At 40.1% G+C, this 27,660-nt stretch overlaps 2 protein-coding genes across 2 annotated transcripts; both read right to left on the reverse strand.

Moving 5' to 3' along the window:
- Window positions 1–243: 243 nt before the first annotated feature.
- On the reverse strand, window positions 244–4,965 carry LOC132013203 (cytochrome b-c1 complex subunit 7). The gene is made up of 4 exons (XM_059392918.1): window positions 4,859–4,965; window positions 2,746–2,817; window positions 1,123–1,289; window positions 244–459 (listed from the first exon to the last, which is right to left on the reverse strand). The coding sequence occupies exons 1-4, from the start codon at window positions 4,875–4,877 to the stop codon at window positions 382–384; spliced, it is 336 nt and encodes a 111-aa protein (XP_059248901.1). The 5' UTR covers window positions 4,878–4,965; the 3' UTR covers window positions 244–381.
- A 3,526-nt stretch (window positions 4,966–8,491) lies between these two features.
- MTERF3 (mitochondrial transcription termination factor 3) lies at window positions 8,492–27,606 on the reverse strand. Its single transcript, XM_059394901.1, has 8 exons — window positions 27,250–27,606; window positions 24,183–24,531; window positions 22,731–22,883; window positions 17,698–17,887; window positions 13,305–13,452; window positions 12,846–12,917; window positions 11,556–11,717; window positions 8,492–8,773 (listed from the first exon to the last, which is right to left on the reverse strand). Exons 2-8 carry the CDS (start codon window positions 24,514–24,516, stop codon window positions 8,579–8,581), a joined length of 1,254 nt encoding a protein of 417 aa, XP_059250884.1. The 5' UTR covers window positions 24,517–24,531; window positions 27,250–27,606; the 3' UTR covers window positions 8,492–8,578.
- Between the last annotated feature and the right edge of the window lie 54 nt (window positions 27,607–27,660).

Consider the following 27,660-nt stretch of genomic DNA (forward strand, 5'->3'; position numbering starts at 1 on the left):
TTCTACATATCTTGGTAAACTACAAAGGCAATATAAAGGTGATTACTCTACTTGAAAGAATATTACATTCTTCAGTAAAATAAGATGTTGTCCAACCAGTGAGGAAAGCTGATTCAAGTGGCCTCTCTGAGCTCCAGGAAGCAGTAAAATCGTAACTAAAATATATCTTAGAAGTCTAGAAAGAATTGTTAACAGGTAAGTAAATTCAGTAGTTATTCAGAATAAGATTTAGAATGCAAACACTCCAATAGTAATCATAATAGATATTTATTTAAAGCAATACATTTGCAGCTCAGATAGTTCTAAATTGTACATTTCAGCTTTATTCAACTTCTTAAAAATACTTGAGGGCAGATGCAATGACAGTTTTCAACTCCATGATTACTTCTTTGCCCATTCTTCTCTCTCTTTCCTTTCCCGAATAACTTCTTTCAGATACGGTTCAAGGTAGAATTTATCCTAAAGAATGAATGAAAGAAAAATATTATATACAGCCATCACATACTGATATATCCCAAACACTCAACAGGTCTTCAACAAAAGACATTCATCAAAATTAATTTTTATTTCCAACTTAAGAAAATGTATTTACAAGCAGTCTAAGAACTGTCTGCTTTTCTAAAATGTAAAAACCAACAAAGCCACTGTAATAAGTTGCTTTGACAGGTTGAGAGGGTAAAGTCTGCCAAAGAAGAAGTGAAGTTAAAAGCTTTTGCCTAACTTTAGCACAGTTCAAGGGGTGGGGGTTTACTTCAGAGTCCTTCCTGGGAGCCAGAGGGCTACCCCAAGAGCTGATCACAAAGATACTACCATTTTTTCATCAAGCAGGAAACAGAGTATAGAAGGAGAATGACCCAGAAGAGAGAGGATCTGGACTGTAGCCCTGGATATCTACATTAGAGACTTGCTTGGTGATTTTGGAACAGTCACATCACCCCTAAGTCACAAAATTTATCTCTAAAATGGAGTTAACATTTGCTCTATTAACCTCACTGGACTGCCCTGAGGGTATTTCTCTGACACAACTTTAAGAACTCTAAAGAACGGTACCAATGAATTTGTTTGTTTCTAATGCTCAATGCTTAGTGCCCAAAGCTGTCCCATACATAAAAGCTGAGCTACCTCCTCGTATTTTGTCCATTGCTCTTTAGGCAAGATCTGATGCCTCATGGTCAGGTCCAGTGCCCTCTTAATGCGAAACATCCTGTCATTATAAAGGTTCTCAGGTAGCCTTCTTATGGCTTCTTTCACATCATCATTCTCATGTATTGTATCATCTCGCATTAACCCTGTGACAGAAAACAAGAGTTAGACTGAATACACATCTCAAAAATCAGACATTTAAAAAAAACGAATGAAACAAGTTTATGGCATAACTTAAGACTCAGGTGAACTATGTATGCATTTCATACGTAATACTGGGTTTTTTCTTTTTTAAAATTTAAAAATCAATGAATTAATGTATAGTTTATTATTAGCTTCAAAGGTATAATTTAGTGATTCATGAGTTGTATATAACAGCCGGTGCTCGTTACATCAAGTCCGCTCCATAACGTCCCTCACCTGCTTACCCCACCCCCCGACCCTCCCTCCAGGAACCCTCAGTTTTGTTTCCTAGCATCTCCTATGGTTTGTCTCCCTCTCCGATTTTCTTATTTTATTTTTTCCTTTCCTTCATAATGGATTATTTCTTAAATGGTGCCCTAGAAACAATGAGTCTTTTAAAACCCACTGTCAAAAAATTCATATTTTATCTAAAACAATTTTTAAAATATCTAAAATATCTACTTTGTTTTTAAACACATCAGTAAATCACATCTCTATTTTCTTATACTTTGAATCTGAGATCACGGTATTAAAGAACCTTAAGATAACAGTGTACTAAGGAACCAGTAACATTTAATGATGCTTCTGTCAAGCTTCAATTAAAAAAAGCTGAAATTCTTAGTGTTCAGATATCTGACGATTTAGGGGCACCTGGGTGGCTCAGTGGGTTAAAGTCTCTGCCTTCAGCTCAAGTCATGATCTCAGGGTCCTGGGATCGAGCCCCACATCCCCAGCATCCCTCAGCAGGGAGCCTGCTTCCCTTCCTCTCTCTGCCTACTTGTGATCTCTGTCAAATAAATAAATAAAGATCTTAAAAAAAAAGAGATCTGATGATTTGGACATCTGGCAATTTTAACATCTGTGAAATCTCTTACTTTCCAAGTTCATATAACCTAAATTTTCAAATGCCAGATGGAGGAGTTGGGAAAGGGAGCATATAATAGGGATAATGTACTGCTACCAGACTTCAAGAACATAACTTATATGCACCTCAAACATCTGAGATGATTGATTCTATTACTCTCTTCTCAAAATAATAAAAAAGAAATGACTGAACAATAAAATGTGAGCTAATTTTGGGACACCTGGGTGGCTCAGTTGGTTAAGCAGCTGCCTTCAGCTCAGGTCATGATCCCAGCGTGCTGGGATCGAGTCCGACATCAGGCTCCTTGCTCGGCGGGGAGCCTGCTTCTCCCTCTGCCTCTGCCTGCCATTCTGTCTGCCTGTGCTCGCTCTCTCCCCCTCCCTCTCTCTGATAAATAAATAAAATCTTTTAAAAAAAAATGTGAGCTAATTTTAAAATGTTCTAATATACACAGGTACAATTAGTTAAGCAGCTTTTGGGAATACTAACATCTCTTGCAAAAGCAAAAAAAAAAGGAAGAAAGGAAGAAAGAAAGAAAGAAAATAGATACTCACCCAGTTTATTGAACCCTGCAGCATTGTAGTACCATTTTCGAATACCCTCCAGCCACTGGCTTGATGCTGCAACTAATATTGTCACACTGTTAGTTTCTATGATGCAATTATTATTTATTATACTATATGAACACCTGGAGAGGTAGGCAACCAATACTCTTACAGTTGCCTTGTTAGAGAATGCAAACAGAGAAAGGAAATTTCCTTTTCAAAGTGTATATTCTGTACAATGTAGATAAAAACTGCTTATTTTATCTATGAGCAAAAGTGATTACAGGTTAAAAAAAATGGACAGCAAGTCATGGGAAAAAAGGGTAAACTCACACACATGAAGAAGCCCATTTTCCTACTCCCAAATAGTTAACTTTCCAACAAGGAAATGAATATTTGAAAATGGATGAAAAGAAATAGGTAATGTTAAAGCTCTTTGGGGTGCAGGACTGAAACTGATAGGTGACTCAGCAGAAGTTAAGGGCAACATGGAAGTGCCTAATGTTCATAGGTCAGGTGTTGTTAAGAAAGGGAGACAGAGCAAATTTAAATTTTCTTTTTAAAATTTTGGCTGGGGCTAGCCTCTCACCAAGAGCAAACTCTTTTATTCCAACCCCTCCTCCTCCCTTCTCCTTAGTGTATCACAGATTACACAGCTTTGGCAAAGCTCCTTAAGAATGAAGCACCATGTGGGGCGCCTGTGTGGCTCAGTGGGTTAAAGCCTCTGCCTTCCGCTAGGGTCATGATCCCAGGGTCCTGGGATGGAACCCAGCTTTGGGCTCTCTGCTCAGCAGGGAGCCTGCTTCCTCCTCTCTCTCTCTGCCTGCCTCTCTGCCTGCTTGTGATCTCTGTCGGTCAAATAAAATAAATAAAATCTTAAAAAAAAAAAAAATGAAGCACCATGTAAAAGATTGCTTCTAGAAAAACAAGTACCCAAGAGTCAACAATCTACAACCGTATTTGCAGAAAACAAATGATCTGTGTATCTATTTGTCATTGACGGTGATGATTAATATTCATTTAACACTTGTGTACTAGACACTATCTTATCTGCTTTATCCACATTAGCTGGGTTTATTTACAACACTCCTGTCCTACCAGAAGAGTAATGTTTAGGGAACTTATCCTATCCAAAATCAGAGCCTTCCAGTGATAGATAGGGTGGAGACCAGGTCTATCTAGTTCTCAAACACAGGACAGACCACAGTGACTTCTATATTTGTCAAGTTAATGAAACAATGAATTCTTCAATGTCCCCCCACCCCCCAAAAAGTTCAGTGTCATTTAGAGTAATGGATTTTTCCGGCAATCTGCTCTTTCCCAATAGCTTCATCATTGCTGAGAGCGAGGAGAAAGGGACCAAGAGCATTTAAAGGTTACTCCGATTTATACCTCCAGAGGGCAGAGACCTGAAAAAAGGTGCGGGGGAGGGAAAATCCTTGGTGTTCACGCTCTGTTTTAAATATTCCGGTAATCTGTATATTCTATTGGATAGTACGTATGTTTTAGTGCCTACAGTAAATACAAACTTCTCCAAATCTGCAGACGGAGCTGACGTTCCAGATAAGCCTACATGAATCTGAAGCTTCGCAGGAACCCTGGCTCAGCTGTCCCGAATGCCGTTCGAGAAGCGCGAGGGGTGAAAGGAAGTTTGCAGACCTATCTCCTCCAGTCATTTCCCCTCGGCTACCAGACCAGCGTTATGAGGCAAACCATGATCTCCGTCGTCACACTGGCAGAAGTGATCGCAGACGACAGGGCTTGACTCACGGCAAGCACTCGGTTTTAGTTGAAAGTCATGCACTAATTATCTCTTTGTGCCCCCTGAACACTTCAAGGCCGAGGGAAGGCCTGCCGCGTGCGGGCAGTTGGAATGGCAAGGCTATCGGAGCCACCGCGGGCACCTTCACCGACGGTAGATCCACCTTCAACCCTTCAGGTGAGCCCGGCCTGGGGACAGGAAGAGGGTCGGGGGAAAAGCGCCCTTTAGGCTGGAGCGCAGCCTCCACCTTCCCTGACATCGCACACCTAGCCACTTAGGACAGAGGAAGCGGAGCAAATTGCTGCAAGAAGAAAAGGCTGAGTATGGCAATGCCTGTCTGAGAGGTCACCCGTAACTTACCGGCAGGCCTGCTCGCCATTTTGACCCGAGACTGCTGCGTTGCCTGCTGGGTAAGTCCTGGAGGACGCTCTAGGCCCAATGCGCAGGCGCCTCACGTCGCGTCGCCTGGCGAGGAAGGACGCGCACGCAGGCGCAGTTTCTGGCAGCGGAGTTGGGGCATCTGCGGCTGCCGTTTTCTCCGCTTGGGTCATGCCAGTGTAGTCGGGCTGGCATCTTGCGCTACCCGTTCCATGGAACGTTTCATGTGATCTGATGGGAAGCACATTAGGCAAGGAATAAGGGGCTTCAGACTGAGTTCTGTGTTGAATGAGCTGTGAGAATTTAGGGAGTATTTATTGCGCCCTTTGTGCCAAGCAACGCCCTAAACCTTTTACTTTGTATTCTCATTTTAATGTTCTCATTTAGTTCTAAATCCATGAGGTAAGTACTGGGATTATCCCCATTGTAGAGAGGAAACGGGGGCTCAGAAAAGTCGAATAAATTGTCAAAAGCTACACAGCTACGAAGAATCCAGATTTATCTTCTAGTATCAGAGGATCCGAGTAAAACTCTGGGACTCCTTAATTCTAGGGCCATATACGACACTACTAATCTAGGAGACACTAACCCTCTCCATTTTCCAGCTTGGCTACACCAAGCCATTTTAGTGGAGGTTAAGTTTCTAGGGACAGAAATGATTATAGTGTGACTGACTCATTCAGTTCCTAGTGACCTACCACCATTACTGTCATGGTCAGCTTGAATTGCCATAACAAAACACCACAGACTGGATAGTTTGAAAAACAAAATGTATTTCTCACTGTTCTGGAAGCTGGAATCCCTAGATCAGGTGCAAGAATGGGCATTTTCAGGTGATAGCTTTTCCTGTGCATTTTTTAGAGGGCTGCCTTCTCACTGTGTCTTCGCATGGCAAAGACACAGCAGGCTCTTTTGTATCTTACAAGAACAGTATTCGCATTATGAGGACCCTATCTCTAAATGCCATCACACTGGGGGTTCGGGTTTCAACAGGACTTCTGGAGAGACACAATGCAATCCATAACAAGTACCTACAGATACTTACTTTTGTTTTCTTCAGGCTTAAGCAGAGAACTGGGACCATATACAGAAGGTTAGATTCAGTGGTCTTAGTCACATTCCAGTTCTAAACTTTTGTTGCCTTCCCTCTTTTCTTCTTTGTGCCACCAGATTCTCACATTACCCAGTCCTGTGTGCAGCACGAAAAACTGATGAATGTCTGCTCCCAGACTACACTAGCCAAAGTGAAGTCTGAAAGATGTGAAGTGTGATACATTTAAACACTGGCACATTGCTTTGCAAGAAGTACTCAGTAAACTCTTATTTCCTCGTTACCCTTAAGTTTCAGCTTGCTGATTACACAGTGAAGGTGGTAAGAGAGGGAAGACCATGTCAAGAGATAAGATGCCCAAGACTGTCCCAAACTCCAATTCCTAGTGGTATTGAGCCTACAGCTCCTGGATGTTTGCTGGCAGTCTTTAAGTTTGGTTCAAAATTCTGTTTTATTTCGCTGTGGGCACATGGGTAGGATTGCATTTCTCTGCTGCCTTAAGGCAGGCATGGTCATGTGATGCTTTGGCGAAGAAAAATGTGATTAGTTTTTTAAGAGCAATTCTCATTCCTTTCCCTTTCATAGAATGGCTACACTTAAGACACAGTAGAGGCTCTATCAACCTGTATCACCAAAGATGAAATGGAGCAGAGCTTTTTTGGTCCCAAGTAAGACATGTATGAGATGAAAAAAACAAAAAGCAAAACAAACAAAAAAAACTTCTGTGGTTTAAAACCACTCATGGTTTGGGGCTCCTGGGTGGCTCGGTTGTTTAAGCATCTGCCTTGGGCTCAGATCATGATCTCTGAGTCCTGGGATGGAATCCCGCACCAGGCTCATTGGCCAGTGGGGAGTCTGCTTCTCCTTATCTCTCTGCCCCTCCCCACTAGCATTTGTGCTCACTCTCTCTCTAAATGAATACTATCTTTAGAAAACTACTTAAGGTGGTTTTTTTTGTTTTTTTTTTAATTTTTTTTTTAAAGATTTTATTTATTTGACAGACTGAGATCACAAGTAGGCAGAGAGGCAGGCAGAGAGAGAGGAGGAAGCAGGCTCCCTGCTGAGCAGAGAGCCCGATGCGGGGCTCGATCCCAGGACCCCGGGATCATGACCTGAGCCGAAGGCAGAGGCTTCAACCCACTGAGCCACCCAGGCGCCCCGAAAACTACTTAAGGTTTTAGAACTGTTCATTATAGCCTATTCTGGTTTGTTAAGAAAGGCAAAATGAGGTTTGGAGCCATAAAAAGACCAGTTGGGATGCTTCCATGCTTTTTTAGCTGAATCTTGTTTCCTGTGTATTGATCTCATCCATTAGAGAACTCCATGAAGGCCCATATCTATGCCACACTCACCACTGCATTTTAGGAACTCAAATGCCTGTCAGGCAAATGAATAAAATACCTAACAGGAAGAACCTGATCAATTACAGATTCAGTTTATGAGCCTTCCCAACCTACAGTGCACCACAGAACCCCAGTGTACAACAAACTACTCCCGGTTAGTGTTTTAAAAACACTTTTTTAATCCCAGTTCTTAATTCAGCTGGATAGCTCTGCTCCATGTTGTATCTGCTGAGGCTGAAATGTCTAAGATAGCTTCTTCCCCCACCTGTCTGGTGCTCTGTTGGGATGGCTGGAATGGCTGACGTCTGGCCAGGCACCTCTTTCTCTTCACATCACTTCTCCCAGGGTCACCCGACCTCTCTGCATAGTGGCTCAGGGTTCTGACAGCAAATGTTTCAAGAGGACAAGTCCCAATATTGCAGAACGTATCTAGCCTCTACTTGATGTTTCAGGGACCAGATCCCATTGGCCCAGAGTCAGTGTGGAAGGGGACAAGGAGTACAAACACTGGGGTGGTTCACTGGAAGCCACCACTGTTAATTACCCACCCAAGCTTGTGATCCCAAGGCAGATAGCTTAAGTCACAACGCCTTGTTTTACAAACAAGGATCTGACCCAGAGGTTAAATTATTGGCCCAGGATTACAAGTCTGTATCAGTTCATGCTGTATATCTTTGCATACTGGCAATAAGTCAGAGGTTTGTTATGACCTTTTGCTATATCTCATTGCCCTTATCTTCACACTACTGCCCGCCCCCCTGTCCCCCCAAACCCTCTTCTTTTCCCAGTTCTCAGCAGCCAACTGTGAGCAACTCTGAGTATCTATACTCAGGAAGATACAGATACAGATCATCCAAAATGGAATGCATTTTGTAGCATGATCTACATGGATAGTAACTATTAAGTAAATAATAAAACAGCATGCTCCAGAAACTCTAGTAAGCTTTCAAAGCAAATAAAGAGGTCTTGTGATGAAACCACTTTAGAAGGCCTACAACTACAGAGGGAAACCTCTGTCCTCATCCTCACCAGTAGGACAGTATGCCCACCCATAGGAAAGTGACTCCTTCTCTCACTTGCTGTGGTTTGTTTTGTCCTCCTTGAGAAGGAAGGAAATGGTCAAGTTGAAGAAAAATTAAGTCACTAGGAACTTGTTAGAAAGATGTGCCACAAGTGTGCCCAAATACACAATATTAAGAAATTTTTTTTCCAGGATCAGTGGAGGCCTGAGGCATTTATTTAAAAATATGTATCACTCATTCATATATACATTCATTTTACATTATTATAGCTTTACATCATCAAAAACTAAAGAGTTTTTAAGAATTTTTCAAAGTCTTGTACTGAGGCTTTGGCAATCTCTTCACAAAATATCTCATCAGGTACAGACACTAACTTGTCCAAAGAGATGTAGTTAGGTTTTACTGGATCATATTGTGCTCTTCCTAAATAGGTAAGGAACAAATGCCTTTCTTTGACTTTAAACAACCTTGTATTAAATACCTAAAAAAGAAAAAAAAGTTTTTAACAAAAAATTATGCACTGAAAGATGAACTATTAAAATGTTTATTTGGCTAAAAATTTTAATTACTTAACAATTATAAAGCATTGACTATATGCTCTGTAACTATGATAAAGCTTCTGCTAAGAAACTATGATTAAAAAGAACTAACAGAACAATTATAAAGTAATTAAGGGCTATATTGTAGGCAAAGAACATTGGCTAATCCAGATGGAGGAGAAATTAAGATAGCAAATCCTCAAGCCCTGCCCCCAAAATACTTAATCAGAAATTCTGAATGGGGCCCACAGGTTCTCCAGGTGATTCTAATGACTGCCGAGTTTGATAACCAAAGTTAGAAATCAAGGTCTATCGGCACGGAAAAGTTTGCAAGATTTCACAATCTGTGAAGCTTCCTTATTTTGGTAAAATTCCCACCTGCTCCCTCTGACATTCATTTCAGAATGAAATGAACAAGGGCAGGCCCCTAGGGGAGCCACTAGGGAAAGCATGTCTTATCCATCTTGTGGTTAAAACTCCTAAGGGTAGTGTGAGTGGCAGCAACTTTTAAAAGGAGTTAGAAACAGGCCAACCAGAATTTTTATTTGCAAGAGAAAATTCATTTCATACCACTAAGTTTTTGAAGCACCAGCCAAAAATTTAAAGTCTATCAGTTGCCCCACAATCCTGTCAGTTAATGTATTTTTCCATTAGTTTTTTAAAAATAATATTAGCCAGACCCCTACAAGTCTGAGAATCCCAATAAGGAGGTCCCAGTTCTATAACTGGGCTTTCCAGAAGCAAGGGTTTGGGTGCCTAAGAGTCTGTGTGTTTTAAAGAAATGATTTTGCTCCATCTGGTCAAGTTTATAGTTTCCTCTATTCAGAAAGTTTCTGTCCATCTTTGAGACCCCACTCATTCTACTGACCACTCAAATGTCGGTTCTTAGAGTGGTAGCGTATCCTTGTTAAGAGCATGGATTTTTAAACTCAACTGACAAGAGTTCTAATCTTGGCTTTGTCTCTTGTTACCTGGGTAACCTTTGGACAATCCTTTTATGTTTTCTTCACTTGTAAAATCAGGATAATAATAGTACCCATCTCATATGGTGGTTGTCAGGATTAAATGAATTAATACAAGTAAAGCAGTAAAGGCAGGGCTAGTACACAGTGATCACTTAGTAGCTTCCATTATTTCTATGATTTTTTCCTACCTCTTCTAAATTAAATTAATAAGCTCTTGTAAGGTTAAGACTTATCTAAGTCTAGATTAAGGTAGACTTAGACTTAAGTCTACCTGGTTAAGACTCTAACATTATGTAAATCAACTACATTTTAGAAACTTGTCTCCCACACTAGATTACAAATTCCACAAGAATACATACCATGTCTGATTGATTTTTGTATCCCCAAACCAGATTATTTTATTATGCTCTGTCACTGAATTATCCAACAGCCCAGGGGAAAACTAATTGTTCCTGCTTTTTAGTTGAAGACCACTTACTTTACAATTGTTCCAAAAAGCCACATCTGTACCACTGCACTTTTAATAATGAATACATATACATTTAATGAAACAGAAAAACTCTCTGTTAAGGGCCTATTCATAGTGAAGTATGATAGGTAAATAAACATTGCTATTTATGAAGGAACTGTACCAAATTCAATCTAGTTCTGAGTTATATTAAAGTTGTATTTCTTTTGCCTATCATGTATCAAGAACACATGTAGCAAACAGAGTAGGGGGATCACTCTAATGAAATTCAATCTTTCATTTATCCAGTATATGAATATGAATATGGAATGTCTATTCACATGGCAAACAGGAAAAAAAGGATGACTTTGATGAAATTCAATCATTCATTTGTTCAGCAAATATCTACTAAATATCCCAGTATAGCTCTAGGCACTGAAAATCCAGCAGTGTATAAATCAGACAGGATCTCTGCTTTCAAAGAATTAACATATTGTGAACAAGCGGATAATGTCACTTGCTAAAGAAGAGCAAAGTCTGATGAGCTTGTAAAATATAAATGTGGCTTGGCACAGTGGCAAACAAACTGTTTCATGCCTTTGTAGGAGATCATTACAATATGGCTCATTAACTCGTGGTTTTATTTATTTATTTTAAAAGATTTATTTATTAATTTGAGAGACAGTAAGAGGACTGTGATGGGGGGGGCAGGACAGAAGGAGAGAAGCCCAAGCAAACACCCTGCTGACTGCAGAGCCCAGTGGGGTCACTCTCAGGACTCATGAGATGATGACTTGAGCCAAAAACCAAGAGTCAGACACTTTAACCAACTGAGCCACCCAGGCAGCCCTAACTGATGGATATAGATAGACTGGCATATACATAGACTGTGACTAAAAAGTACAAATAGAATTGAAAGGACCTTTAAGGGAAGTGATGTATTTCCAATTTAAATGGAGAAAAACACAATTGGGAATATGTTAGGCAGGATGAGCAGTAGGTAACAACTATCGGGCAACAGACTCGTCAATTGTGTCTCCGACGGAGATGTACATGTGTGCCCTAGAAGTTGTGAACTTTTCACAAGTGATCCCTCAACAAACAGCTTCTGCTAGATGTGTTCTTGATTTAAAAGACGGGCAAAAGAAATACAACCTTATTACAACTGTCAGCCTCAGAACCAGACTATCTTTGGTCCAGTTCCTTCCCAAACAGCAAGTCATCTTCTCAGTGGAACAGCACAATGCCCACAGAGAGCAGTTCTGGATGAAGGGCAATGAGAGCTCCCAGAGAGAGCCGTGCACCTGTTACCTGTGGGAAGCGGACAATGAGGTGATGGGGAATGCTCATCACATTGTGCACATAGTCAAAAGTCTCGGTCAGTTTCCTTTTATTTGCAGTCAACATCTTTGGGACTTTGGTGATCATATGTTGGATTTCATTACGTTTAAAACCTAGTTCAAGACGATAAACCTATAAGAAGGTAGAGTTACTTGAATCACAAACGGAAACAGTTATTTTGGCAATATGCCAGAGAACACACTGATTCTTTCAAAACTGGAATGAGGACTTTAAAATTTGGAAAGAGCTATGCCAGTGCCCTCAAGGGTCCCATGGGCACCCCAGTGCTTCTGAGGTAACCTGAATTTCAAGCCCCTTTCCTGAGATGAACCCTCATAGCATGGTGATCATCATGAAGATCACCAAAAGGCCCTACCATAACGATGAAACAGAATGATGGTGGATGTGGAAGTCCTGGTCGGGCTATCTGTATGGGCCCTATACCACAGACCAGCAGTTAAGACTGTCAGCACGTTTTTTTGAGCCTCTGCTCCCCAGAACACTCACATACATGTTATCTGGAAAAACATGTCAACATTCCAGACAGAGATGGTAAAACTAAACACCCATATATGTAGTTAGGTCCTCTGCTCCCCTACCAATCCACTGCTTTCCCCACTCCGCACGCTGTGCCCCCGCTGGATGGTAAGACCCATGAGAGCACAGTGCAGGGCCAGACGGACAACTGGACATGAAATACTTCAAGCACCTCAGAAAAACAGGCCTTCTATCATAATTTCAAATACCACTACAGCTTTGTATACTAACTAGTCAGCTGCCTTTGGCCTAATACTATTCTCTTGGAGGAAGGACAGTAACAAGTGTCTGGTACATCCTGTGAGGGAACTAGAACGGGCAGTGGGCACAGTTCTAAGGAGAGCAATGTGCTGGCCACTAGTCTTCTTTGCAGGTCTTCTGGATCCAGCCTCTAAATCTCCTCTCCCACCGAGGTGACATAAAGCCAGGATCTCACACTGGGTAACAGACGTAGTTCCCAGACATCACCCGGATACCTAATGCATTACTCCAGGATTATTGGTATCAGTGTCTACAAGGTGATTTCCGCACCCAATACCTGCTCAACATGTGAACATACTAACTAAAATAAACTGCTTGCTTGATATTTATTTATTTCCTAGGTCCATCTTTCCAGAAATAATTTCTTTCACAATCTAGTGTTCTTTAAGAAGACAGAAGCAAAATCTATCCTCTTAAGCACTTAAAGAAAGCGGATTTCTGAAAATCTTAAAGTTGACCTACCTTCATGTTTTCTTTCACAGGCTCCAGACTTCCAGTTAGTAGCCTTGGGAGACGAACTACCAGGTCTCTAGTCTATAGTTATTTAAAAAAAAATCATGATTACTATACATGCACATTCAACTAGTTTGGGAAAATAAGCCATTATTAGGAACACAAATCTAAAACTCAAAATATGAGCAATTCAGAAAGAATTCAGGAATTCAGGAACCCTGAAAATACATAAACTTAAAACTGTTTGAGAAAAAAACAAATACTGAAAACAAAACTTAAGGCACTAACTTGATGGAATATTATAAAATGATACAGTTATATATTTAACCTAGTAGGGTAATTCATTCTTATACAAAAACACCAAGCATTTGTAGAATTCATTTGGGCCAGGGATCTGTGAGAAACGTGAGATTTAAGTTACTAAATGGAGCGCACATGGGAAAATATAAATTCTCCTGTTTTCTTTACCTTCTTCACGCTAAGTTCAAGTTCTTTCTGAAAAAATCCCAATCTGTTATCCAATCTCTCCACTGAAAAACTCAGCAAAAATGGCGCATTTCTGACCATCTGTGCGATATGTGCCTTACTGAAATTTTTTGACTGCAGATAAGCCACTCTAGAGAAATAAACAAAAAGTACATGTACGTATGATTAACATTTACTAAAGTCATGCTACTTTCCAAAGTAACAAAAAAAAAGGATAAATAAAAACATTCTATAGTAATGGTCCAAATATGGTTAAAGCAAAACAAGCACCCAACCAACTCTAGAATGGTTCCCTTTTCTACTTAGAAACCAAATAATTCTGAAATCTACTAACAGGTTCTCTTTTCAGTTAATCTGACTTATTACTTTGTAGAAAAAAACCAATAGCTTCCGTTTAAGAATTTTTTGCTTAGAACAAAAAAATCCACAAATTAGGAAATAAGAGATTCCAAACTCTTTTTATAAAAACCCTCACACGTGGCTGAAATGGAGAGGGGAATGTTTTAGCTTAGCAAATTTACTGAGTATGTATATTTGTCAATAATTTTTACTATGATTTTCAATACGCCTTTTGTTAACAACAGAGAAATTTCCTGCTAAGTTTCTGGGAACCAAAATAAGGTAGTAAAATAGAAAGTTTGACTATGAAATATCATTATTGGTTTTTAAAACCTATACACATAGTAAAAGGCAGTTTTATTAAATACCTAAAATATACAAGTACATTGTCTTAATTCTTACCAGAAAAACAAAAACAATAACCTGTGAACCAGGTAAATTTTCCACATTGTATATGAAAAAAATACAGATTCAAAGAAGTTAAGTAATTCCTCTTAGGCCACTAGCTAATTAACGACCAAGCTGAGATGTGAACTCAGGCATGCCTACACTGAAGGCCTATGATATTTCTATACCATGTACCACCAGAGCTTATATTTTATAAGTGACTACTATTCCTTTAAGGGACTCCCTTAGAGGATATGAGAGAAAAGACCAATAAATTAAACTATATAAAAATTTAAAATGCAAGGCAACCCCCTCCAACCACTGACAAAGTCAGAACAAGTGTTGAGTATTTATAACATGTCACAGAGAAATAACTAATTTTGTTAAAATATATAAGAATGCTTACAAAAGAAAGAAAAAGACTTTAATTTTAAAATGGCAAAGGAGATTTATAGAAAAGGCAATGTATATAGAAATTCAGCATTGCAAAAGACCCTCCAAATGTTATTTCTGAAACAACACTGAGTCATTATGTTTTTGTTTATTTGTTCGGTTGGCTTTTAAGGCACTGTTTTTAATCTATAAAATGAACTGAAACCATAAATTCTGATGACTCTGTATTAGTGAGGGCAATAGAGAAACTGGCACTTCTGTACGATGCTGGTGGGAGCCTAAACTGGAAAACAACCTTACAAAGGACAACTTGTCGGTATCTATTAAGATTGTAAATGCTCATACCCTTTCACCTAGCAATGTCACTCCTAGAAATCTGTCCTACAGATACATAGCAGTATATGGGATATAAATGATAAATATATGTATATCATTTTCACACACACACACACACACACACACACACACACGGAGAGTCACTGCAGCCTCATTATGATAGTAGTGACTGGAAACACCCCAGCATGTTTGTCATGAGGGACTGGACAATCCACAGTATGGACTAAACAAGCATTAAAAACAAGAAGTCCTAGTACAAAACTATCTCTCATATACAGTTAAGTTAAGAAAGTGGAGAGCAGAATAGTATGTATAAATGTTACCAAGTTGTATGTACATGTGTTCATTTGTATTTGTACACACATATACACACATGCTTGCATATGATAGAACATTCTTAGGTCAAACAAAAAACCTGATCATAGTTGCTGCCTCCACAGATGGTCTCAGAAAGTTGATGAGGGATAGGAATAAGTAGGAGGGAAAGAGGATTACTTTTTCTCCCCCGACCCTTTTTTTGGGTCACAGCAAAAATCAATATTTGACTAAAACTTTGTCAAAACTGTTGCTACCTTCTGATAATTTTTTTTTTTTAAGATTTTATTTTTTTGACTGAGAAAGAGAGACAGCAAGAGAGGGAACATAAGTAGGGGGAGTGGGAGAGGGAGAGGCAGGCTTTCCCACGGAGCAGGGAGCCTGATGTGGGGCTCGATTCCAAGACCCTGGGATCATGACCTGAGCCAAAGACAGATAGTTTACGACTGAGCCACCCAGGTGCCCCTGTCATAATTTTTCTAATAAAAAATTAAGATATAAGGCTCAGTCAAAAAATTTTTAAATAATTAAATGCTGATTATCCTTTTGAATATCCTTACAAAGAACCAAGTAACTTTTTTATACATTTGAAATTTTCTTCATTCAAAGGAAAACAAGTTTATGAAATTAATGCTATTATAGAAATCCTAGAAAATAAGACTACTGTGCATACCAGAAGAACAGCTAAATTCAATTAAAATTAGAATACTCTTGCCTCTTACAGTAGAAGCTTGTCTTTTGCTGTATGTGAATAAATCTATTAAAAAATTGTAAGCAATTAAAATAATGTTCCAGAGTTTGAGTCAGCCAGGCTTAGGAACCATTAGACTATGCTGTCTATGAGGGAATATCCTTTTGTTGTTAGGAGGCTATGTGTGATCTGGAGCAAGTAACTTCAGCTTCCCTTCAACTTCGGTTTCCTTTACAGAATTAAGAGTAGGGAGACAGCGTGGTGCAGTACCCCAAACTCTGCAGTTAGACTAACTGGGCCAGAATCCCAGCTCCGTCATGTATACCATCCACGTCATCTTGGGCAAATTATTAAGCCTTTCTGTGCCTCCCCTGGAAAATGGGGATATTAATAGTAGTACTGAAGTAGTCAATGGTACTGAAATAGTGCTGTATGGTGACAGATGGTACTACACTTGTGATGAGCGTAGCATAACAGATAGCCTTGCACAGAATTGCTCAGTCACTCCTTTGTACACCTGGAACTAATGTAGCATTGCATGTCAACTATACTTCAATTAAAAACAATATTAGCAGAGTAGTCTCTGAAATGGCTCCCAATAATCCCCCACCTCCTGGTATGCACACTTCCTTTGAATAAATCTTGAACAATAGAGCAAACTCGTTTTTGAATGGAAAGGGATCAGTGTTCTAGATAGAAGAAGCAGAGCTGGATATGACAGACTGAGTTCCCTGGAATCATTCATTCTGTTCCCTGTAATAGTCTGTCTATATTATACCAGAAGGTAAGTCCCATAAAGAGAGAGGGTGTGCGTATCTATCTTTTGTGGTTCAAGTCTAGCTCAGTGCCTTGCATATACAGGAGTTTAAAATGTTCCAACACAAGGAATCAGTTTCTCATTTAGTATTTTTTTTCACTAATTCATACAAGGCATTGGGTTCTGATGTTGTTCAAGAAACTGTAAAGTTCTCTGATATGCAGTAAGGCTCACCATCAGTGTAAGAATAATCTGGGGGGTGAAGACTAGAGGCAGACCAGTTAGGAAACTATTAAAGCCATCTTCTTGTGAAATGGGGACCCAAGGTGATTTTCACAGTGAAGATTAAGAGAAATGTATTGACTATTTGAGAAATTAAAAAAAAATGATAGGTGATTTATTAGCTGTGGATACTAAAAGAAGAGAAGCCAAAGTTACTACCAACATTTCTGATTTGGTCAACAAGGTGAACCGTGCTCCCATTCAGTCCGTCTGGGAATAGAGGTGAGAAGTAGGGAGGATGATAAATTCAAAAGGTGAACTTAGGGACAGGGGCTCTGTCTTGTTCTCTTTGGTGTTCTCAATGCCTAGCAGGAGTCTTATGTCACAGATCAATACTATCTCATCTCACTGTATTGATTCTCACAGATTTAATAAATTATTTGAATGCTGAATTAAGTACAAAGATATTTATCAAAGTACTTTTTAAAGAAGAAAAAAAAGGAACAACCAAAATAGCCAACTTGTGGAAATGATTAAGCAAATTACAGAGTAATGAGCCAAGAGGATGTCAGATGTCTACCATCAAAAATTACCCAGAAATTAAAACAACCCACAAAAGTTCAGGTTTTCATAACTCTAAGTATACTCTCAGTAATCTAGCCATTTGTTAATGGATGAAAAAATTTTTTATTCCAGTTTCTGAAGAGAACCCTGTAAGTATTGACTCAGCAGTAAGTTGAACACATAAAATGAGAAGTCAAATAAAAGAACTGTTATAGATACTTAATCCTGATCAAAGAAAGTCCATGACAATAACAACAAACTTTCATATTATTAGCAGATTCTTATGCAGCTAAGACTTAAAAATATCTTACACATACGTTTCCTTCATAACCACTTCTTGGGTTATATGGAAACCACTGTAAAAGTCCTACCTGGTCTTGAGATTTTCAAGGTCTTCAGAGAAAATAGCATAGTTTTTAGTCAGGTATGTTCCCAGCTGGTTATCCTCTATACCCAAATCCTTAAGAAACATAAGTATTTGCTTAATGTCTTTTTCAAAATCCAGTCTCAGTAGGAGGTTGGCTGCATCAGGATGTTTTTCTATCTTTGAGAGATCCACTCCTATAATAAATTACAAATAGTGCTTGAAGATAACTGTTTAGATAGCTCATTAAACTTCATACATAAAAATACAAGGAATTACTGGTGAAGATCAACAACCTGTCCAAAAGAGAACTGAGATAGGCCAACAGAAACTTCTAAATTTATTTAAACTAAACTAGTTGCAGAAATAAAATTAAATTAAAATGAAAACGAAGTACTTCTGTCAAAGTCACATATAGAGGAAAACAGTTCATTTGGGGCTAAACTTCTGCCCAAAACAAATTCACCAAGTCATACTGATCTAGCTAGGATCATCATTTTTATCTATGGTTTCTTGAATATTGTTTGAAGGATGCTTATGAGCTCCAAGGAATCTCCACAGTAATTGCTTAACGGGTAATTCTACAGTGTAAAAAAAAAAACCCTTTAAATAAATTGTTACTTTCTTTGACGTTTGTCATTTCCTTAGTTATAAGCATTATTTTCAAAATGTGTTTAGATCTCCTCTGGTGGGGAAATAAAAATAACCCTATGTCTCACTCATTGTAATCTCCAGGTTTTCAACGTGGAGACAAGTACCTTGAAGGACCTCAAGAAATGTGTGTGTGAGAACAGGTGAGCCTACACAGCCCTCAGATAGAAAACAAAGCAGAAAGTATAGAAATTTGACCTTCAGATAGTCTTGTAATCTTAGGAAGTCTAAGTAAGTGAGACAAGGCACAGGAGAAAGAAAGAGGGAGAAAGCAAGTTGTTAAAGTATTCTCTGGTTATGGATATAATTAGATGGCAATGTTAATTAGGCAGGGAATCAAAGTAACCTGTAATTCAAAATTCATTAAAACTTAGCATTTTTAAAAAATATATATTTTATTTATTTATTTGAGAGAGAATGAGAAAGTGAGCATGAGAAGGGAGAGGTCAAGGGGAGAAGCAGACTCCCTGCCAAGCAGGAAGCCTGATGCGGGACTTGATCCTGCAACGCAAGGTTCATGACCTGAACCGAAGGCAGTTGCTTAACCAACTGAGCCACCCAGGTGCCCCAAAACTGAGTGTTTTATTCTCTCACTTTTCCCCCTTTCATCTGATTAAAAAAATAACCATGAACAGGAAAGGCATATTCTTTACCTTTAGAGTAAACATTTGAAGATACCTAATACCTAAAGGTTAGACCTAAATTTTATATTCCTAAAAATATTTCTTCAGGTGAAAAATAACTCTCAAACTGATTTCCAGATGCAGCTTTCAAGTCTTCAGTATAAAAGCAATTAAATAAAAACATTCTTTCTTTAATGGTATACACAACGAGAAAAGTAAATTATAATTTCTTACATTACTATATCCATCTATTATTATCAAAACAATCAAACCATAATTCTAAACCCAAATTCCTTTTTTTTTTTATGATTTTATTTACTTATTGGACAGACAGAGATCACAAGTAGGCAGAGAGGCAGGCAGAGAGAGAGGAGCAAACAGGCTCCCTGCTAGGCAGAGAGCCCAACATGGGGCTCGATCCTAGGACCCTAGGATCACAACCTGAGCCGAAGGCAGAGGCTTTAACCCATTGAGCCACCCAGGCGCCCCATAAACCCAAATTTCTTGATATTAAACACGCACTGATGATTACGACTATAAAAACTGATACACAAAGACACAGAATGAAGACCAGAAACAGATCCAGGATCAACTAAATGAATAAAATAAAATATTAGCATATAATAATAATGGCATTTCAAATTAATGGTGAAAAGATACACATTCATTGCAATATAAGAGGTCCACTAGCTATACATTTAAAAAATAATTGTTTTAATTACTATGCTTATCATGGTGAGCATGATGTAATGTACAGAACTATTGAATCACTATGTTGTGTATCTGAAACTATGTAACATACGTCAATTTTACTTAAATAAAAAAAAATCCTTCTATATCTCAAACAAAATTTCAGAAGGTTAAGCCTCTAAATGTGTACTAACTCCAAAACCACTAGAAGAGAACTGTTTTGTCAATTAGTAAGCTTGACTGCATACAAACGTAAAAACCATGCATGGCTTTCTGTAATAAGTGTATTTGCACAGAAAAAGGTAGGGAAAGCTATTCAACAAACTGGTGATAGGGTTACCTCTGGAAACAAAAGGTATGGGTATGGGTATGTAGAGAAGGTGAGCGTTCCTTCTCTTATAGTCCTCGATGGATAGATACATAAATCAGACAGAAACTATTTCCCAATCTCTGTGATAAATGTGGGAAGGGGTGCTTTAAAAATAACACACAGGATTCGGACTTGGAATTTCACTTCCTGTTAAGCTGACCTGTGCTGCAGTGTCCTGCTCCGCAGGAGCCATCACACCCCAACTGCGCTCAAACAGAAATCCTGAAAAGCAGCCTTTTTAACAGCTATCGGAGAGCAGAATCTCATCAAGAGAGCACACTGCTGCCAGCACAAATCACTTGGGCTTACTCAAGATTTCTTTAACTTGAAAAAAGAGTCCCCGAATTCCCAGTACGGACCAGGCACTTCTGTTAGGCTCTGGGGATATAAAAAATGAGTAATCCACACCTCTAACTTCTGGGTGAACGCCGTCCGAGTTGCTTTCATCCCTTCAGTAACTACAATGATTACCACTGTATTCAGTTATGGTTACACATATTTCCGTCAAGGTCTGGCAGGCAGCAGATTGTGCCCTAGAAAGTGCGAACCAAAAGAACTTTAATGAAGGGACTTTACACAGTGGTGTGACAGCGTGAACAAGGGCTCCCCTAGTGCTAAACAGCCAAGGAGCAAAAAGTATTACCCGGACCCAGAGGGAACCGCAAGCTATTAAGAAGGGGTGCTCGGTAGGAGCCGTTGTCATGGAGCAAGGCAGTTACAGGGCCCAATGCAGGGAGGGAACAGGGGAAAAAATAAACTCCCACCTGCCTTCCCTCTCCTCCCGCAAGTGCCTCCCACTGGCTGAAGCTGCCCAGGAGCCAGCTGGCAAAGGAGCTCTAGTGCATGGAGGCTGGCCTCCCGGGAGAGAGAACAGGCAGGGAAAGGCGGAAAATAGATCTGAGAAGCAGACAGGCACCGGGACACATGGGTCCTCAAAAACACTATCTGACAAGAAAATCAGGCTCCTCCACGGTCCTGTCATTTAAGTTACTTCCAAGATGTGCTGCTGACTTATCAACATACAAAGAAGGAATGGCTGAAACATATATTCCAGATTATATATTCCATATATTCCATATTAAGTATGCTGTAACTTACTTAAAGGCAGGGGCCATGTCTTCTGTTTATCTTGTATTTGCCATGGCACCTATCATAAGGCTGGAAAAGCTGTTCCAGAAGGAAAGTGACTGGATCTCCTCTTTGTAGCAGGCATCATCTTTCTCTCCTCTCTGAAGCCACAGAACACTTATTTGGATGTCTTATGTAGCACTTCTCACTTTCCCTTTCATTCCTGCAGACCATCTATTCTTAAAAATGTGTATTTAGATGCTTCTGAAGACTTGAAGCTTCTTGAGAACAAAGGCCATTCCCTGCACATTTGGGTAACTTGCACAGGAACAGGGAAGTAGACAACTGTTAATGTTGTTATTAGTGCTAGAATGGAACTAAGCCATGGTGATTGTGAGGGTCACCGAAGACATTCTAGAAGTTACTTGAACTAAGTCTTCCAGTTGTCAGAGCTGGCCACACTGAAGGAGGGAAGGGGCAAGCAGTAGAGCTGAAAAGGTAAGCAGGGGCCAGACTAGGCAGAGCTCTGACACCCCGAGAAGCTTTTGAAGGATTTCTAGCAAGTCACTGACATAGTCAGATTGGCATTTTAGAAAGAGAACTGGTATTTGAGAGATCATCAAGGCAAAACTACTGATAAAACGACTATCAAGTTAGGACACTCCTAACCTTCCAGTGAAAAATGAGAGCCTAAAGTACAGCCGTGAGTGGAAAATGAGAGAAGCAGATGAATTTGAGAAAGAATCCCTCACCTCCCCTCTTCCTCTCAATCCCCTGGGAGAAAGGATGTTTATCATCTGGGAAAATGAAGTCAGAGATGTGCGAGACCCAGGGATGAGAGAAGCAGATGGCTGCAATGAGGTATTGGATTGAACAGGACAGGACGAAGTAAAAAGTCTACAGTGAGATCCCTTGGCTGTCTTCAACTATCCAGACCCAAGTGCATGCTCCCAGCCAACAACCTAAAATAGTTATGGAGCAGGCCTAGATAGAAACCATCTACATTAGGGGGACGGTGGGCTCCAGGAGGAAGGGTGGCAGGTGGTAGCGAAAAGGAAGGAATTCCTCATCTGACAGGGTTTGTTGCAGGAAACACTGTCCTGACAGGCTACTGGAAGATGCGGGAAAATTTGGCCCTAGAAATAAAGAAAACTAACCAAAGGAAAAACAAGAACTATTAACAACTGTGGAAAAATGAAAAGTTGTACAGGAAGGAAAACAATCCAGAGAGCAACAAGCAATATTTACAGTCCTAATATCATCGCTGACTGAGGATTCGTCTAGAAATTTTTACCATCGCTATACTGGGCAAACCGAATAGGGGGAAAGTATGTGTACATACACGGGATCAACCAATGTCTAAAACTGATGAACCAAGCAACAGCACTGTAAACAGTTACGTAAACAGAGATTAACTGCAAACAGAAAGAGCTGTAAAAGTTAAGTAGATCCCTCTGGGGAATAGCATGAAGCTCAGGAAGGATGAAGCAGAGTATGATTTTTCACTAGAAGCCTTTTCACATTATTTGACTTCTGTTCATCTTGATAAAAGTTTAGAAATGCTGATTTGAACAAAGCAAGGCAAAAAAGCGAATGAGGGATACCCTCAAGAAGTCTTTGTAGGTTACTGAGACTTACCTAGCAGCACTAATTTCTGCAGAGTCTCGGAATGATCCACGTAGTCTCGGAGCGTGTACGTGTCTGGGGGCAGTGGCGGGTCTGCAATAATCTGAATGGCCTCCTCCTCGGAAACCAGCTGCAATGGAGACACTGGAGGCAGGTCGTCCAGCGCTTCCAGGCCGGCCATGTAGAAAGACAGGCAGTCAGCTCTCCAGTCTGTATGCCCAATGCTAAACCTCTTGCCTAGTTTGCTTCTTTTTAAGGCCTGGGATCACCGCAGAACTAAGTGTCTGAGAAGTTCACATATTTTCTGCCTTCGGAGAGGTAAGGCTAAGACTGTTTAGAGAAACTGTTCCTCCAAGATAATCTATCTGTTGGTACATTTCTGTTCTTCTGTTCGTTAAGGAGGAGGTCCCACACTAAATTCCTTCCCTTTAATTCACTTTTAATCAACAGGTAAGAACTCTAAAAAGATCAACTGACCTTCAAATACATTTTGAGATAGATTCTACCCCACCCTGTTAAACTGGCCCAAAGTACAACATATTCTACCAGCCTGATTTGTTTGTATGAGTTAGAGTCATTATATCCTGAAATGTCTTTTGATGCAATCCCCTCTCCTCCAAGTTATTCTCAAGTACGCTTTAAAAGGACTTCTATGATTCTCTTTCTACCACTTGTAGTCCTTCGCTGTGGACATGCCCCTCTCTAGCAGGGCCTTGATTCTGAGATTTTGTTTTGTTTAAACCAAACGTGGTATGGGAGACACTGGAAACTGTAACCTACCTTGAGCTAAAGAATCAAGACTATGATTTTTTTTGTTGTCCTATTTTTTGCTTCTAATCACTACCCTTCCTTATTTCTTAGAGCCAGTCTTTCCTCCCTGCCCCCCTTGCCCTGCTGTCTTTTATATTCTACTTAACCTAATATTATCTCATTGCGGTAAAATATTCCCTGCATGGGAATATTCCTAGAATAGGAAGCATAGGAGAGAGGATTGACTAAAAAGTGACAAAGGAGCTTTTTGGGGTGCTCTATTTGTGTTGTTTTGGGTTTGTAAGTTGTGGAGGCTGTTACACTACTAGATGTGTTTGTCAAAATTCATAAGCTGTACACTCAAAACTGACGAATTTTACTTGGATAAAATTATATCTTAATCAGGAATATCATATTAGGATAAATTATACCCTAGTAAACCTAATGACCACCTAAAAATTTTTTTATAAATAATTTAAATAATGAAGTATTTAGAAAACAACTATTACATATATATCTAGAACACAGTATTTTATACAGTAATCTACAAACCTTTTTTTCTCAGTCAGGTAAGTAAATGAATAGAACGGACATTGTTCTTTTTCTTACTTGGTACAAAGTACGACTTGAAATGGGCTAACAGACTATCAACCATTGACCTGCTCAAACTACCAAAGTGGGGCAAGAGGGACTCTTCAAGAAGTCCAGAATTACCTTCTAGAGACAGCTCAGAATCAAAACTGGGTATGTTTTCTGTCTTCTGTGTCTGTTCATTCATGGAAGGAAGCAGAGTACCTTGGGCAGAACCAATCTCTTGCCTACTTGAGTTGGTAGACTGGGAACTATTCCATAAGGAGGAAGTCCTGTACGTCTTGAATCCCCACTGGAGAAAGTAATTGTCAGAAGACATCTGTGGCTGAGCAGAAAAGCCATGCAACAGTGTTTTTCCTGGTCTCGGGAAATGTTTTCGAAGTTGTGTAGCTATAATGAAGCTACTCAATTTAACTGAATTGAACCATCTGGGTATCTGTTGGGCTGACAAAGCCATTTTTCTTAAAGTAGCCTACAAAGGAAATATATAACCATCAAAAAAGAGAAACTTATTTGACTTAAATGTTTAGAATTGTATTCAAACAACAAAATAATAAACTGGAAAATCTTTTTTTCTAATTCAAAGATGTTTAATAGACTTAGATGATTGGAGTAGTCCCATGTTATTTAACCACAGGAAAAGCCAAAAACAAGGCAATCCCAGTTACAAACCAAAGGATGGGAACTTTTGAACAGGAAAAATAAAGATTCTTTACAATGAGAAAAAAAGCAAAACCAATTGTATAAGAAAACCATTTAAAACAAAAATCTGTTAATATTTAAATTACAGCTGAACCCAATCATCTCTGTTAGTTTAATATTTAAAGGAAATAAGGTGATGCAATGAAGTGTTCTTGAAATTTGGTTTGTAGGACATTTAAGAAACAAACTGTTGATCAAGACACTGAATTATGCAAATGAATTTTATGTCTTGCATTACTCACAAAATAAAAAACAAGAAGAAATCTACTTTGTCCTAAGTGAATTATCACTGTCCTAAATATTATTATCACTGTTAATCTGGAAGATTGTTTCTTGGTTAATCTTCAGGGCTGAACACTGTTGATTATTTCAGATAAAGCTGTTCCTCAAAAGGAAACTGAACAAAACCAATTCTGCCAAATTCTGTTTTTTGGCTGTAGAAAAAAAGAAAAAGAAAAGGCCTTCAAAAACAAAAGGTCAAAACTAGCACAGAAATACATAAGCAGCCAGTAAAGAATATATGAATATTTTGACCAAAGATGCAGTTTTTTTAAAAAGATTTTTATAAGAAAAGGCTGTTAATACTTTAAGCTCCAAGATTATGAAGAAACTTTATATTTACACAGCTTAATTACAAGATTAGATTTGATGCATATAATTTTATGTTAAATAAGATAATCCATAAAACACGGAGCATGGAATCCAGCATATGGAAAATCCTCCACAAATGTTAGCCATTTTTTTTTAAAGATTTTATTTATTTATTTGACAGACAGAGATCACAAGTAGGCAGAGAGGCAGGCAGTGGGGGGGTGGGAAGCAGGCTCCCTGCTGAGCAGAGAGCCGGATGTGGGGCTCCATCCCAGGATCCTGAGATCATGACCTGAGCCACCCAGGCGCCCCCTTATTACTATTATTATTATTATTATTATTGATTAGATATCCATATATAAATGCATTCTGCTGGATTAGTTGTAACATACAACTTTTTGATTTGTTTTTCTACAGATTGAAATTCAGCTTCTTTTATGCTCAGAATCAGACTGGATATTAAAGGTCTAACCTCCTCCCAGAGATCTGTAGTTTAGGGAAGCCTCCTGAAAGAGTTTATAAAAGTGAAAGTCTCATCGTCATTCTGAAATGATTTCAGAAAGGAAATAGATATGCACAACGGCCTTGTGGGATAGGTGCTTTTTGTTAAATTCTGATAGGAAATGACCTGCCACATCAGTCAGGTTTTCCCTCAAACCTGTAACATTCATTCTCTACACAAAGTCATAAGAGAGCAAACTGGAAGCTTAGAAGACCTCAGTTGTACTAGTTGACAAGACTATTTCTTGTGGTGGTGGGCAAACTGGCCCATGATGGGGGTTCAATAACTATTCTTTAAATAACAATTTTTTTAAAAGGTTATGGATACAATAATATGACTCTTAAGGTCCCTATCAGCTTTAAAATATTTTGACTTCAAGTTTGTCTAGACATTGCATCCTACTTCAAAGCAAACTTCTGAAATCCCACATTCACTGTGAAGCCTTTCCACACTCAAATTAATACTTTACCTATCATATAGCGGAAATTAACTTTTGAATTCTGCCATATTCATTAAAAGACTTTTCTGCATTCAATTAATGTTTATCCTGTTTGTATTTACAAGGGCAGTCTCCTCCCTACATCAGCATTTCACTGCTGTTAGATACCTCTTAACAATTGATGAATTGTTCTGAAGTTCACCAGAGCAGGGCTGGGTTCTATCTCCGGACCCACCCTCCCAGGGGACTATTCCCCATTAGCCCAGGGATTTGCATTGCTCCAAAGTCTGTTGGATGGAAATGAGTCAGTTGCAACTATGATTAAATCATTTGTCGACTCAGTATTCAAAAGCGGGTGAGGCATTTGCAGACGTGCACAAAAGCCCTGCGTAGTGGTCCCAGTAAATCTAACACGGTTCCATCAGGAAGATTAAAGAAAAAAAGTCCTAAAGGACCTGTCAAGTCCATTAAAACATCATATACTAGGTTCTTGCTCTAGTCCTTCGCTAGGTATAGGAACGGTCACTTAAGTCCTGTTTTTCCAGAGTTCAAGATTTCTACCTCTGTAAGGCTGGTAAGTGAAGTCAAGAGATGGGGGGAGGGGTGGGTGTGAAGATGGCTCCGCAGTCAGGGGCCCCTGGTGAATGCCACACGCCCCTCCTAGGCCATTCTAACAAGTCCCCACAGCGAACTTCCGCAGGAAGCCGGCTGACATACTCTAGGCTTCCTTCCGCGTCCTTCGCAAAAAGCGCTAACAAACAAGCATGGTTGCGTTTTCGTCTCGTCGGCTAGGGGAAAAAAAAACAAAAACAAAACCAAAAACTAAATTAATCGCTCCCGACTGGGCCGCGGAGACCCAAGGGCCAGGAGGTCCTAGTCGCGGCCTGGACGCGGGTGGGTCCGGACCCGACCCCCACCGGGAGCGCGCCTCGCGTGCTCCCGCGGCTCCGCTTTACCTGTGGCGAGGCCCACGCTCTCGGTTTGTTTGGGGGTGGCTGCCAAGCTGGTCCGGCCCGGCCGGGCCCGGCCGACAGTCCCGCAGCGTCTCACGCGCGCTGGCCGGCGCCGCCGCGCTCCCTCGCCCACGTGGACTGCGGCCGGAGTGGGCGAGACCATCTGCGAGACAGCGCGGGGGGAGAGCGGGCGGCGTGCGGAGGGGAGGGAGCCGGCCAGGGGTCACAGCTTCCCTTCTGCCCCACGCTGCTTCCCTTAGACCTCGTCCACCGGGAATGTGAAGACACCGCGAGTCCGCAGAGATGCGGCTCCCGGAAGACCCGCGGCGGCAAGGCCGGCGGCGCCCCCCCCCCTCCGCTCGAGGCCGCGTTGGCGGCGCCGCGACCCCGCCCTCCCGCGCCGGTCCTTCCCTC

This window comes from Mustela nigripes, chromosome 3, assembly GCF_022355385.1.
Source record: "Mustela nigripes isolate SB6536 chromosome 3, MUSNIG.SB6536, whole genome shotgun sequence".
NCBI classification, from domain to species: domain Eukaryota; kingdom Metazoa; phylum Chordata; class Mammalia; order Carnivora; family Mustelidae; genus Mustela; species Mustela nigripes.